The sequence below is a fragment of the Cicer arietinum genome, chromosome 3, assembly GCF_000331145.2.
Source record: "Cicer arietinum cultivar CDC Frontier isolate Library 1 chromosome 3, Cicar.CDCFrontier_v2.0, whole genome shotgun sequence".
Classification (NCBI taxonomy): Eukaryota; Viridiplantae; Streptophyta; class Magnoliopsida; order Fabales; family Fabaceae; genus Cicer; species Cicer arietinum.
In genome coordinates this window covers 31,477,459-31,491,450 of record NC_021162.2, presented here as the reverse complement: position 1 = coordinate 31,491,450, position 13,992 = coordinate 31,477,459, and the positions used below count along the sequence as shown (strand labels likewise).

The following is a 13,992-nucleotide window of genomic DNA, read 5'->3' as shown; positions in this document are numbered from 1 at the left end:
GAAAAATGTCAGATATGAGTTTCACATCAAATCCAACCTTGATTTCTAATTTGATCCTAGTTATTAAATTCCTTTATTTAACTATTACCGAATTCTCTTTATTATTCTTAGTGACAACACCCTTAATTTAAAAGAAACCCCTAATTCCTTAGTGTATTTAAGTTTTGAATTAAGCTTTATAATACAAGAATTCTCTTATTAAACTATTACCTTTACAACTAATTCAATTGGTTTCATGACTTACATCTATCCCAAGACTACAATATCATGAATTTCTCATCTCAAGCATTTGTAAAGTCCAGTTTTGTTTCAAAATACGAAACGCAAAAAAGTTTAAGTTGATCAAGCAATAAAAAGCATTAAGCACAAAGATGAGAAAAATAATTTAATAAACTTATTCATATAACTAGAAATCAAATCAGAACAATAAGAGTTTCATCTTGTTTAACTCATCGCTAACAAATAGGATTTAGAAACTCATGATAAAGATACAAATAATAGAGATTAAAGAAGAATTAAAAAAAAATTATTGAATGATTCTTGATAAAACTCCTTTAATGGTGTTAGAACCATCCTCCTCTGAGTTTCTTTATAACATCACAATTATCTAAACTTCAATATAGCCAAATAGATCCTAAAAAGTGAGAAAAACACATTTTTATGCATTCTACAAAGTTTTGTGCACCCCAGGCGCAAGCATTTAGCTCAAGGCACACCCGGGCAGAAACAATATGTCAAAATACTTTAGTATAGTAGTAAGTATTCCTGCCTGTCATGCGAGTGACCCGAGGGTTGCTATATCACTATTGAGTTATAATTTATTTACTTAATTGGAATTTTTTCTCTACAATAAAATTTTTATTTTTATTATTTATTTTTCTTTATTTTAAAACTGTTTATTACTCACAATTTTTCTAACCTTGTATTCGAGGCCAGTCCTTAGCTGAACTTCTCTTTGATCCAGAAATCGAAAAAACTACGAATGCAAATCGAAAGGCGGTTTGAGAAATAAGACAAAGTGAAAGACAATTAGTAGTGGAAGAAGGAGATTTGTGGGATTTCTTCTTATTTGTGGAGATGGCCGATCCACCACCACTTGAACACACCCTCGGTGAGTATGGGAATCGAAATAGAAACTGTGCTTGGTTGACCTTCTATAACCAACTAGTTACAATCAACAAGTTTGAAATAAGTCCTGCTCTATACCGAGTGTTGAAGGAGATTCATTTTTTTTGCTAAACATAACAAAGACGCCAATAGACATCTCACAAAATTCTTTGAACTATGTGAAATAGTGAAGGTGGATGGTTTCTCTGAGGAAGGCAAGATGTTGATATTATTTCCATTTTCATTGAACGATGATGCTAAAGAGTGGCTTAATTCTTTACCCTCCAGTAGCATCACCAGATGGGCTGACCTTGAAGATAAGTTCTTGGAACAATACTTCCCTCCCAGCTATGTTCGTTAGAAAAAGACAAGAGATTTCCGGTTACAAACAAAAAAAGGAGAAATTCTTCATGACACTTATAGGAGGTTTAAGAGTTTACTAGCAGGATCCCCCAATCATGCTTATGACTACACTGCTCAAATGCAAATATTTTGTAATGGTTTGAGGTCTAACGCTAGAATTATGTTGGATATTATAGCATGTGGTTCTTTGAATTACAAAACCGCATCAGAAGCACGGAAAATTATTGAGATCATGGCATCAAATGAACAAATGATGTTGTATGATAGAGGTGGTGGGTCAAAAAGTGGTATGCTGGAATTGAATGTTATGGATGCTGGGTTGGCTCAAGGGAAGCTGCTCTCAAAACAAATAGAAGATGTTATCGCTGTTGAGATAAAGAAGGGGATGGGAGCCCTAAATATACAATCACAAAGTGGCCCCCGTCAAACTATTGAAACGTACAGGTTGTGACTTTTATGGGGGAGAACATAAAAATGGAGCTTGTGAAGTACCGGATGATGATACAGAAGAACCAAAAGAGGTGAAATTTATGGGTAACAATGGGAAGCAGAATAATTCCTACTCTAGTACGTACAATTTAGGTTGGAGAAATCATCCAAATTTTTCATGGAAAGATCAATAGGGTGGATCTCAAGGTCAATAAGGAGCTCAAGCAAATCAAGCCCCACCTCGAAAAGCTGCTTGGGAGAGTGCTATTGAGAAGCTAGTAACAAGCACAATTTCTTTCGTTGAAGAGTCAAGAGCCATCTAGAAAAATCACTCAGCCTCAATAAAGAATCTAGAGACCCAACTAGGTCAACTTGCTCAACAAATAGCACAAAGAGCACCTAGAAATTTGCCTAGTGACACAATTTTGAATCCATGAAATACTGTCAATTCTGTGACAAGGAGTGGCAAGGTAAGTGAACCAGTACCACCTAAAGCCAAAAAAAGTGGGAGTACTTCAACTTCAACCCACTCGGAAGAAATGGTCACCCCAACATCAATTGAGGAGGATATTGGTCGTGAAAAGGAAGAAGAACATTTGCTGCAGAAAAAGGAAGCCCGACCAAAGCCCGAAATTCAACTTCCATTCCCTCAAAGATTAAAAAGGAAAGAATCTGAAAAATAATTTGGTAAGTTTCTTGATGTTTTTAAAAAATTGAAAATTAAAATTACTTTTGCATAAGCACTACAACAGATGCCGACATATGCCAAGTTCATGGATGAGATTCTATCAAACAAAATGAAAACCGGCGGTGAAACAGTGATGCTTACCGAAGAGTGCAGTGCTATTCTAAAGAGGAGGCTGCCACCTAAGCTCAAGGATCTTGAAAGCTTCTCTATTCCTTGCGCTATTGGGGATAGAACATTTTGGAAAACCCTGTGTGATTTTGGGGCTAGTGTGAGTCTTATGCCCTTTTCCATATACAAAAGATTAGACATTGGAAGCATCAAAGACACACAACTAATGTTACATTTTAAGGATCGCTCAATGAAACACCCATATGGGGTGGTAGAAGATGTGTTGGTCAAAGTAGATATGTTCATTTTTCGAGTGGATTTTGTGGTACTAGACATGGAGGAAGATAATGATATCCCCTTAATCTTTGGGAGACCATTCTTAGCAACAGAGAGAGTTATGATTGATGTGGCAGATGACACCTTAACCTTTAAGGTAAATGAGGAAACATTTACGTTCAATATTCTAAAAGCCATAGAGCATTCCAACGAAAGAGAAGGGTGCAACCGAATTGAGTTTTTCAATTCGATAGTCGATGAAGAAGTTGAACATCAAAGACCCATTATTCTGTTAGAAAGAGTTTTATGCCTACCCCAAGATGTTGTTAAATATAGTGAACATCCAAGAGTAAAAGATGTTTTATTCATGTTAGAAACGACCGTCTTTGAGTTTCTCTGCTAGGACACAAGTCTCTCAACTCCCCAATAGTTAAAAAGATGCCTAGAAAGTGAAAAAAATGTGTTTTATTGTATGCTATCGCGTCCCATGCGCCCTAGGCGCATCTGTTGCACTTCTAGCGTGACTCGACAGATTCAAAAGGAGGGAAATGCGTCCCAGGCGCAGCTGTTGTGCTGCAGGGGCACAACTTCTTCTGTTTGATGTTTGTTGCATTTTGCTCCTCTTTTGAGTTTGAATGTAGTTACGACAACTTCATAAAAGTTGTAGCTATGGATCGTAGCTTTCATTTTCACTTAGTTTGACTCTAATTGGGAATCTACAACTCCATATATGGCCGATATACTCCACATCGGTCATTTTGATGTCTCACCAAAATTCAGCATTGCACTAAAACAAAGAAACAACACAAAACTACAAAAATTCTCTACTTAACGATGGAAATAAAAACATAAACATTTCACTAAATCAAAGAACTAAAATCAACAAAATATATTAAATAGCTCTTCAAATTAAATAATGATTAAAGATAGATAAGACTAAAAACAATGAAAAATATGCATATGATGAAGAATCATCAGCGCACATCATCTGTTGTCTGACGTTTGCCGTATTTTTCTATTTTTTTGAGTCCGAATTTGTTCCAGTGTCTTCATGAAGGTTGTAGCTATGGATCCTAGATTTTATTTGCACTTGGTTTGACTCAAATTGGTTATCTGAATTATGCCACATAGGTCATGTTGATTTCTCACCAAAATTCAGCACTGCACTAAAATAACGAAACAACGTAAATCTACGAAAAATGTCTACTTAATCAAAGAAATAAGAACATAAATATTTCATTAACTTCAAGGAATAAAATCAACAAACTATATTAGATAGCTTCCAAAATTAACTAATGATTAAAGATAAATGACTCTAAAAACAATGAAAAATATGCATGTGATGAAGAGTTATCACCACCTGAAACTTAGTCCGTTGCTTGTCCCCAAACAATAATTTAATTCAAATTGGGTACGGTTAAAGCAAGCTTAAACTCAATTCCTTAAATCAAATAAAACTCAATTCTCAAAGTTCAAGCTACTACAAAACATTCATCATGCTTAAAGGTTGCTTACATCAAAAAATAAAACAACACCATTTGTAAACTTAACATTCATTCATCAAGTTTAACTCTTTCTTCATACAATCTCATCAAAATTTATCTCAAGTGTTTAGAAAGGGTTAAAAATTTACCACTCAAATCCAATAACATACATGTCACTACCATAGACTTGAAAAATTTCTAGTTAGCAACCACAATGCAGCAAACACATACACTTTTGGAGGACTTTCGGGTTGTAATGGGACTTAGGTAAGAGTATGACATTTTTTGGATAGCAGACTTTACTACTTGGATTTAAGTACAAAATTTCAAATTATCCTATCTATTTTTTTCACATTATCATTTTGGAGATTCCCAAACATTGGCAAAAAAACAAAAAAGTTGTTATTCATAAAAATACATAAATTGATTTGTTCTTCCTTGTCTTCTTCTCTTTTTTATTTTTTTCTCTCTTTATATATATATATATATATATATATATATATTATTTTTGATAACCACCACCTTAAACTTTAAAGATTGTTATCCCATGAGTAACCCCAAACTTAGAACTTCACCAATACGAGACAAAAAATTTCCTACCTAACTCCAAGTAAGGTGATTCAATTAAAATAAGGTATGTGTCTTGTAATGTGGCTAGTAGCCGAATAAAGAGTGCAAAGCTCAAATGGACTAGCAAAAGATAAAACTTTCACATGGTAGTTAGAAAAGCTCAAATGACCAAACAAATTTGCCTCAGTGTATGCATAAACCGCAAGTGATTCTAGTCAGAATTATGCAAGTTTTGAAGGGGTAACAATTGTCTGGATAATCACATAACAAATAATTAAATTCGTTAGGCTCAAAAGCTCATAACTAGGATAATAAGAGAGAGTATGAACTAGCTAAATGATGTCAAACATGTCACTGCAAAATTATGTTTTTTAATATATTTAAAAATAATAATAATGGAAAGTTAAACTTCCACAACCAAAGAGTAATCAATAACACATGCATCAGTAAAACTCGACAAATTGAGCAATGACATGATCGAATAAATATAATTTAAACTTCAAAATCAGAAACAAATAGCTTATGACCAACATCAAATTGTTACAAATTCTCCATCATAGTGCACATTTTGTGTAAGAACAAAAGCATACAACTTGAATGCCTTAAAACAAATAAAATACAAACAAACTAAAAGAAAAGAAAACTTCTCTTAGTTAAGTATGTCAAGGGACATTGATTGGGTCCTCCATTATGGTACGACTATATTCGCCAATATGCTGGTGAAGTGAGAACAAATCAGAATAAAATATGCCTCTCGATATCTCTTGAGATTAAGTAAAAGCTCGATAGAGATTTGTCATCCCCAATTCTCTCCTGACATATCTGTCTCGCTGGTTGTTCGCCAATTGTTTCATCATAACTTCCAACCTTCCAAAATATTTTCTCAGTCGAGAACAGTGGTGGATGTCGAGAATGGTTTCTTTAGGATTAAGATCTTCCTGCATCAACATTGCTGCTTTTGGTAAAACATGATATTTTGCCGGAACCATAGAGTGTTTTTCTATCCATTTTGCAATGACTGGGACATCAACTTTCACCATTTCTTCACTTTTTTAGATAACACTCTCACTTACTCACATAGCTTGTTTTTCAAGGAAGCATGATTAAAGTAGGAGACAAGAGGATTAAGAATTTGTTGTTTCCCATAGATCATTAGCTAGTAATATGCCCACATTGATTCTTTCACCTTTTATAATTGTAGCTAGTAAATATGCTCTCTAAAATGTTACATCTGACACATTTAAAGACGGCAACAAAGTATGATGAACAGTTACTCCATGCTTTTGCACTTGGGGTGAGATCAAAGAGCACAATTTTCTAGCCTTGCCATCCTTATTTCTGATATGTTCCTGATTTGCACAAAGTATGCAAGAGCTTCTGACTGTCTATTGTTACCTTTTTGTCCTCCATTGCTTGAAAACGAAAATTCTCATAGTTTGGTAGAATATAAATTTCATAGATGACTTGAGGAGTAAAAAGGGCACCTTTTTTCCTCTCACATAACTAAAATATTGATCATGAGGAAGGGATCCTTTAGGGTTTAGATCAGAGGCATTTGGGAAAAATTCGATTGCTAATGATTTACTCGCTTCAATGGAAAACGTGGTCAACTGCTCCCATTCGCTAGCAACAATCATGGTCTGGATATCAACAAATTCTTTTTCTTCTACCTGAATTTTTTTTCATCCACAAATTTCTTGTTGGCTGGGAGTTTGCATAAAATTCTTGAGTTGCTATCCTTTTGAATAGTGAAGTATCATTCGATTTGGAGGATGATGTATATGTAACCTTGTTTCGAAACAATTATGCAACATCAAGGATTCAAAGTATTCAAGGTTAGAGAGTTAGTTCTAACACTCATCAACTTGACAAAAACAAAAGCAATTACTACCTCAAATTAACCCAGTAAAGTTTCAAAGATAGGAATGCACATAAAATGAAAATTTATATATGATTTCACAACCCACCCCTTTTTGAAGAATAAAACTAAAAATTGGTAGTGACATTTTCTCAAACACTTAAAGTGCATTGCAAACTTTATCCATAACAAGTTCTACTTTGAAACCAACACTAACACCACTTCTAAATCATTAGCCCAAAATTCATAAGTGAAAAAAACATGAAAGGAAAAGAAAAAACTTGACTTCTACCATGAGAGAAAATAAAGAGTTAAAAGAAGCATATTTTTCTCATTTTAAAAAAAAGTTATTACTTGATAGAGGAAGAAGAGAATGAGATTAAGAGTGGTGATGTTATGAATTTACCCTAGTTATAACGGAGATTCATCGGGAAATGGATTTGGAGAAGTATTAGAAGTTTTTGTGAAAGAGGGAGAAGAAAGGTGAAAGGAAAGTGGAAAAACAATGGTTTTATAACCCATCCCAATGCATGATGCGCTTCAAGCACATAGGGTAGCGCTTCACTCGCAAATCAACATAAACAAAATTTTTTTAGCACGAAATGCGCTTTAGACGCATTAGGATGCGCTTCAGGTGCATTAGGACGCGTTTCAGTCCCTCATCAACAGAAATCCAAAATTGTTTCAGTATAAAATGAGCTTCATGCACATAGGGACGCGCTTCAGGCACACATCAACAAAAACCCAAAAAAAGTTTAGCGCAAAGTGCGCTTCAGGTGCATAAGGACGTACTTTATGCGGAAATCAATAAAAAAAAACGTGCCCAAGCAAACCTTTTGGTTCTATGAGCGTTCGAAACATCAAAAGTTAATAAAACTAAAATATCAAATAAATAAAAAAACCAACAAGAATAGAATGCAAATGATATGAAGTTGGGTTTAATTACAATAAACACTCGTTTAATGCCTTGAGCTTGACATTCCACTTTTCAAGTGGTAATCAGATTGATGGGCTCTGTTGGAAGTTTTGACTTTTCCCCTAAATAAGGTTTGAGCCTTTGTCCATTCACCTAGAAACAACTTCAATATCGAGTTGAATAGAAGGACAAGTTGTCATTCTCGGAAATCCTTGAACTGAATCTTTTTGTCATGCCACTTGGTTTTTTCTTTATAGATCTTGGCATTTTCATATGCAAAATTTCTAAATTCGTCTAACTCACTGAGTTGAAAAATTCTAGATTCATTTGCCTTGACTAGGATTTTGAATTCTAATTTCCTCCAACACAAGATTTTGAGCCATCTCATTTCATTTTGAAATGTTATTGGTGCGCTGACATCGATCGCGTTTCTTCACATAGTTGAAGGTGTATTTGAATAATGTGGGCCAAAACAATTTTTATTGGAGAACCTTTGCTGCAATTTGATCACAACTAAACTGACCCCCATAATCAGAGTCATGGAAATGCCACAATATCTTTTCCTGCTCTTCCTTGGACACAATTTTCAACAACCTATGCACTCCCTTTTTGTACAGAAAGGGTTCATTCCACACATAGAATTTTGCATCATTAATAAACTTATTTTGTTGTTGTTAGGTAAAATTAGATGGAATTGTCTTACCCACCTAAATGTTCATTCCACACATAAATTTTCAATGTCAGCGAACTAAGGTAACTTGGTATTTGTGAAAATGTGTTCATTAGTGATCCGATCTCGGATCGGTCTAGTGTCATCATCTTCTTCAATTTTCTCCAACCGAGATAGTGGTCAGCTACAATGTTCTTTGAACCTTTATTATCACGGATCTCAATGTCAAAGTCTTGTAGTAACATAATCCACTTGAGTAGCTAAGATTCCTTCTTAGCAAACAAATACCTCAAAGCAACATGAATAGTGTAAACAATAACCTTCGATCCTAATAAATAAGATCAAAATTTATCAAAAGCATAAACTACAACCAATAATTCCTTTTCTGTTGTGGTGTAATTAAGTTGTGCATTATTAAAAACATGACTAGCATACTAAATTACATGTAACAACTTATCTTTTCTTTGTCCCAATACTGCCCCAACAATAATGTCACTTGCATCACAAATTCTTTCAAAAGGCATTGACCAATCGGATACACTGAGAATGGGGGCAGTTAACAACTTATTTTTCAAGGTGTTAAACGCATTAAAACAATCCTTATTGAATTTGAAAAGCGTGTCTTTCACAAGTAAGTTTCTAAGAGGGTTTGCAACTTTGGAAAACTCTTTTTTGAACCTCCTATAAAATCCAACATGGCCAAACTTCTAATTTGTTTTTCGTTGGTAGAAGAGGGTAGTTTTTAATAACTTTAATTTTGGCTTTGTCAACCTCGATCCCCTTGTAGGAGATTTGGTGGCCTAACAAAATTCCCTCTATTGCCATAAAATGACATTTTCCCCAATTTAGAAAAAAGTTGGATTTTTCGCACCTTTGTAATACAAGAGATATATTATGCAAAAAATTATCAAAAGATGAACCAAAAATAGAAAAGGAATCCATAAAAATATCAATATGTTTATCAATCATAACGAATAATATGGATATCGTGCACCTTTGAAATGTGGTTGGCGCATTACATGGTCCAAATGACATCCACCGATAAGCAAACACCCCATAGGGATATGTAAAGGAGATTTTTTCTTGATCCTCAAATGCAACAACAATCTAATTATACCCAAAATAACCATCTAGAAAGTAGTAGTAATCTTGTCCTGTCAACCTCTCAAGCATGTGGTCAATGAAAGGGAGTAGAAAATGATATTTTATCGTGGAAATGTTCAACCTTCTATAATCAATGCAAACTCTCCACCCTGTAACGGTTCAAGTAGGAATTAACTCGTTCTTCTCGTTCATGATGACTGTAGTCCTGCCCTTTCTTGGTACACCTTGGACAAGACTCACCCATGAGCTAGTTGAATTATGGTAGATGAGACCGACTTCTAGGAGTTTTACCACTTTTTTCCTAATAACCTCTTTCATTTTCGGATTCAATATTTCTTGGGTTTGTACGGCCGATTTTTGAATTTCCCCCATTAAGATCTTGGGTATACAAAAAGTAGGATTTATTTCCTTCAAGTCCTCAATGGACCAATCGATGACACCCTTATGCTTCCACAAAATTCTCAACGATTCTCTTGTAACTCACTCAAGCTTGCACTAATGATAGCTAGATTCTCAAATTTTTCACCAAAGAATACATACTTCAAGTGAGGAGGCAATTGCTTGAGCTTAACCAATGGCGTCTATTTCTTTTTCACAACAAAATCTTCTTCATTCCCTTTCAACTCATCCCATCTGGTAAAGAAGCAGGAGTAGTATGATGGTGATGCTTCTAACATGGCAAAAATATCTTTTAATCATGGATCTTCATTATCTTTAATTGCACCATGGGATAAGCACAACAACCCCTCTAAAGGTAGAGTAAATACTTGATGTTCAACCCTTTCTTCGACTATCGAATAAAAAAATCTCAATTATATTGCACCTTTCTTGTTATTTTGAATGCTCCATGGCTTTTAGAATATTGAACGTAAGTGTTTCCTCACTTAGCTTCAAGGTTAAGGTGTTATCCGCCACATCAATGATAGTTCTCACTATTGCTCAGAATGGTCTCCCCTAGATCAAAAGGATATCATTGTCTTCCTCCATGTCTAGTACCACAAAATCCACCGAAAAAATGAACTTATCTACTTTGACTAATACATCTTCTACCACCTAATGTGGGTGTTTCATCTTTCAAATTTCCATCTCCTTCCTCTGAACCTCACGCGAGCAAAACCCAAAATTCCATCCTTCTCCATTTTTCGTTTTCGTTGCTTCCTTTTCTTCAAAGCTAGTGACCCAAGGTTGGGTGAGAGTTAGATCAAGGTTTTCGCAACTCCACTCTTCCTCTTTGATTCGAAAACGAAGAAAAACGGTTTTGAGATCCAAACACAAACCCCTCCGTTTCTTCTAGATCCGAACCTCATTTCTCGAAGAGACAGAAGGGAAAGTTGCTCACCACCACGCTACGGTGCTAGTGAACTAATTTGGAAGCGGCGTTGCGAGCGGAAAATTTACCGGAATTACTCGCGGTACCGGAAACGCGCGTTAAAGCTAACGTTGAGGTAAGGGCTCCTTCCAAACTTCTAGTTTGCATTAGGGACTTATCTGTGGTTGTGTGGGAAGGAATTTGTTAGGGTTTAATGTATCGATTTGGGGAAAAACGAAACTAATGCGTTATGGGTAAAACCTTAGAGTTAGGTTTTGTTTATATTGATGAATGGTTCGTGGTAAATGAATTTGAAGTCATTGTGTAAGATTTTGGGTAAATGAAACTTGTGTGTTTTGAGTAGTGGATTGTGTCGATTTGTGTTCGTTGTTTTTGACATGCTCTTAATTGATATTGATGAAATTTGATATGTGTATGGTTGGATTTGTGAATAAATGAATTGATATGTTTTGATGTGAGAATTTGTTGAGTTTGTGTTGTGTGAAATTTGAAAACCATTAAGTTAAATGAGTATTAAGAATGGGGAATCTCTTAATGTCTCGTTTACTTAATGTGCGTTTGTTTGTGAAAAATCGTTTAAGTTAACTGGGCGTTAAGAATGGGGAATCTCTTAATGTCTCGGTTACTTAATATTTTGTTTTGAAAATCGTTTAAGTTAACTGGGCGTTAAGAATGGGGAATCTCTTAATGTCTCGGTTACTTAATGTTCGTTTTTGAAAATCGTTTCAGTAAATGAGTATTAAGAATGGGGAATCTCTTAATGTCTCGGTTACTTATTATTTTGTTTGGAAAATTGTTTAAGATAATTGGGCGTTGAGAATGGGGAATCTCTTAATGTCTCGGTTACTTAATATTTTGTTTTGAAAATCGTTTAAGTTAACTGGGCGTTAAGAATGGGGAATCTCTTAATGTCTCGGTTACTTAATATTTTGTTTTGAAAATCGTTTAAGTTAACTGGGCGTTAAGAATGGGGAATCTCTTAATGTCTCGGTTACTTATTATTTTGTTTGGAAAATTGTTTAAGTTAACTGGGCGTTAAGAATGGGGAATCTCTTAATGTCTCGGTTACTTAATATTTTGTTTTAAAGAAAAATCGTTTAAGTTAACTGGGCGTTAAGAATGGGGAATCTCTTAATGTCTCGGTTACTTAATATTTTGTTTTAAAGAAAAATCGTTTAAGTTAACTGGGCGTTAAGAATGGGGAATCTCTTAATGTCTCGGTTACTTATTATTTTGTTTGGAAAATTGTTTAAGTTAACTGGGCGTTGAGAATGGGGAATCTCTTAATGTCTCGGTTACTTAATATTTTGTTTTAAGAAAAATCGTTTAAGTTAACTGGGCGTTAAGAATGGGGAATCTCTTAATGTCTCGGTTACTTAATATTTTGTTTTGAAAATCGTTTAAGTTAACTGGGCGTTAAGAATGGGGAATCTCTTAATGTCTCGGTTACTTAATATTTTGTTTTAAAGAAAAATCGTTTAAGTTAACTGGGCGTTAAGAATGGGGAATCTCTTAATGTCTCGGTTACTTAATATTTTGTTTTGAAAACCGTTTAAGTTAACTGGGCGTTAAGAATGGGGAATCTCTTAATGTCTCGGTTACTTAATATTTTGTTTTGAAAATCGTTTAAGTTAACTGGGCGTTAAGAATGGGGAATCTCTTAATGTCTCGTTTACTCGTGTATGTTTTGGTAAGTTGTGCTGACCCGGGATAGGTGGCACCTCGGTAAACGGTACGGACCCGTGATAGGTAGTACGTTTACGACTTACGTTCCTGCGGGAATTGCGTTTGTCCGTGAGAGACTGCGCAGGGGTTTGTCCGTGAGAGACTACGCCCTGGTTTAAGTTAGATGAGAATTAAGAATGGGGAATCTCTTAATGTCTCGTTTACTCGTGTATGTTTTGGTAAGTTGTGCTGACCTGGGATGGGTGGCACCTCGGTAAACAGTACAGACCCGTGATAGGTAGTACGTTTACGACTTACGTTCCTGAGGGAATTGTGTTTGGTAAGTTGTGCTGACCCGGGATAGGTGGCACCTCGGTAAACAGTACGGACCCGTGATAGGTAGTACGTTTACGACTTACGTTCCTGCGGGAATTGCGTTTGTCCGTGAGAGACTGCGCAGGGGTTTGTCCGTGAGAGACTACGCCCTGGTTTAAGTTAGACGAGAATTAAGAATGGGGAATCTCTTAATGTCTCGTTTACTCGTGTATGTTTTGGTAAGTTGTGCTGACCCGGGATAGGTGGCACCTCGGTAAACGGTACGGACCCGTGATAGGTAGTACGTTTACGACTTACGTTCCTGAGGGAATTGTGTTTGTCCGCAAGAGACTACACCCTGTTGATTTGTGAACTGTTGGTTCATTTTTGTTGTGTAGTAATGTGTTATAAATGCTAAGTGTTATGTTTTGGAATTTGGTGATAACATGTTTGATTGCAATACCATTTCGAAATCCATGATGTTGTATTAATTGTGTTGAAAATGCTAAGTGTTATGTGTTGATTGTTGTGTGTAAGTATGATGGTTATCGAGATCCCAATTGTCGTGGTAATCGCGTAGGAATTGCTAAGTGTTAGGTTGTGAACGTGATTAGGAATGACTTGAGTAAATGCATGAATTTTTGGAAAAACGATCAGGGAAATCGATTTCCCAATCGATTGGATGAGTTGCAGGAAGTTCACCATTTTGACCTAATCGATTTGCCAATCGATTGTATAAATATATCTTTCAAAATCTTTTAAGAAATCGATTTGGAAATCGATTGGCAGAGAGGCAGGAACTCAGCAAAACTGCCGAAATCGATTTGGAAATCGATTTGGCAACCCAGGGACTCATCAGAACTGACAAAATCGACTTAGAAATCGATTTGGTCATGCAGAAACTCAGCAGAACTGACCAAATCGATTTGGCAATCGATTGGCTCAGCAAAAGTCCTTATTTTGAGTTAGATAATCGATTTCTCAATTGATTTATCAATGCTTTGGTCAGTTATGTATTACTTGATGGTTTGAGAACTTCATTTTGAGTTCATTGTTAATTGGCAAGCATTATATGAACTTTTAGCATATGGAAAATCCTTTTAAGGTGC

At 35.4% G+C, this 13,992-nt stretch overlaps 1 protein-coding gene across 1 annotated transcript; it reads left to right on the top strand.

Moving 5' to 3' along the window:
- The first annotated feature begins 2,696 nt into the window (after window positions 1–2,696).
- On the top strand, window positions 2,697–3,374 carry LOC101500883 (uncharacterized). Its single transcript, XM_004506545.1, has one exon. The coding sequence runs from the start codon at window positions 2,697–2,699 to the stop codon at window positions 3,372–3,374; it is 678 nt and encodes a 225-aa protein (XP_004506602.1).
- The last annotated feature ends 10,618 nt before the right edge of the window (window positions 3,375–13,992 follow it).

What these genes read in the sequence shown, in the direction of transcription:
- LOC101500883 (XM_004506545.1), top strand. Translation starts at nt 2,697, where the DNA reads ATGAAAACCGGCGGTGAAACAGTGATGCTTACCGAAGAGTGCAGTGCT.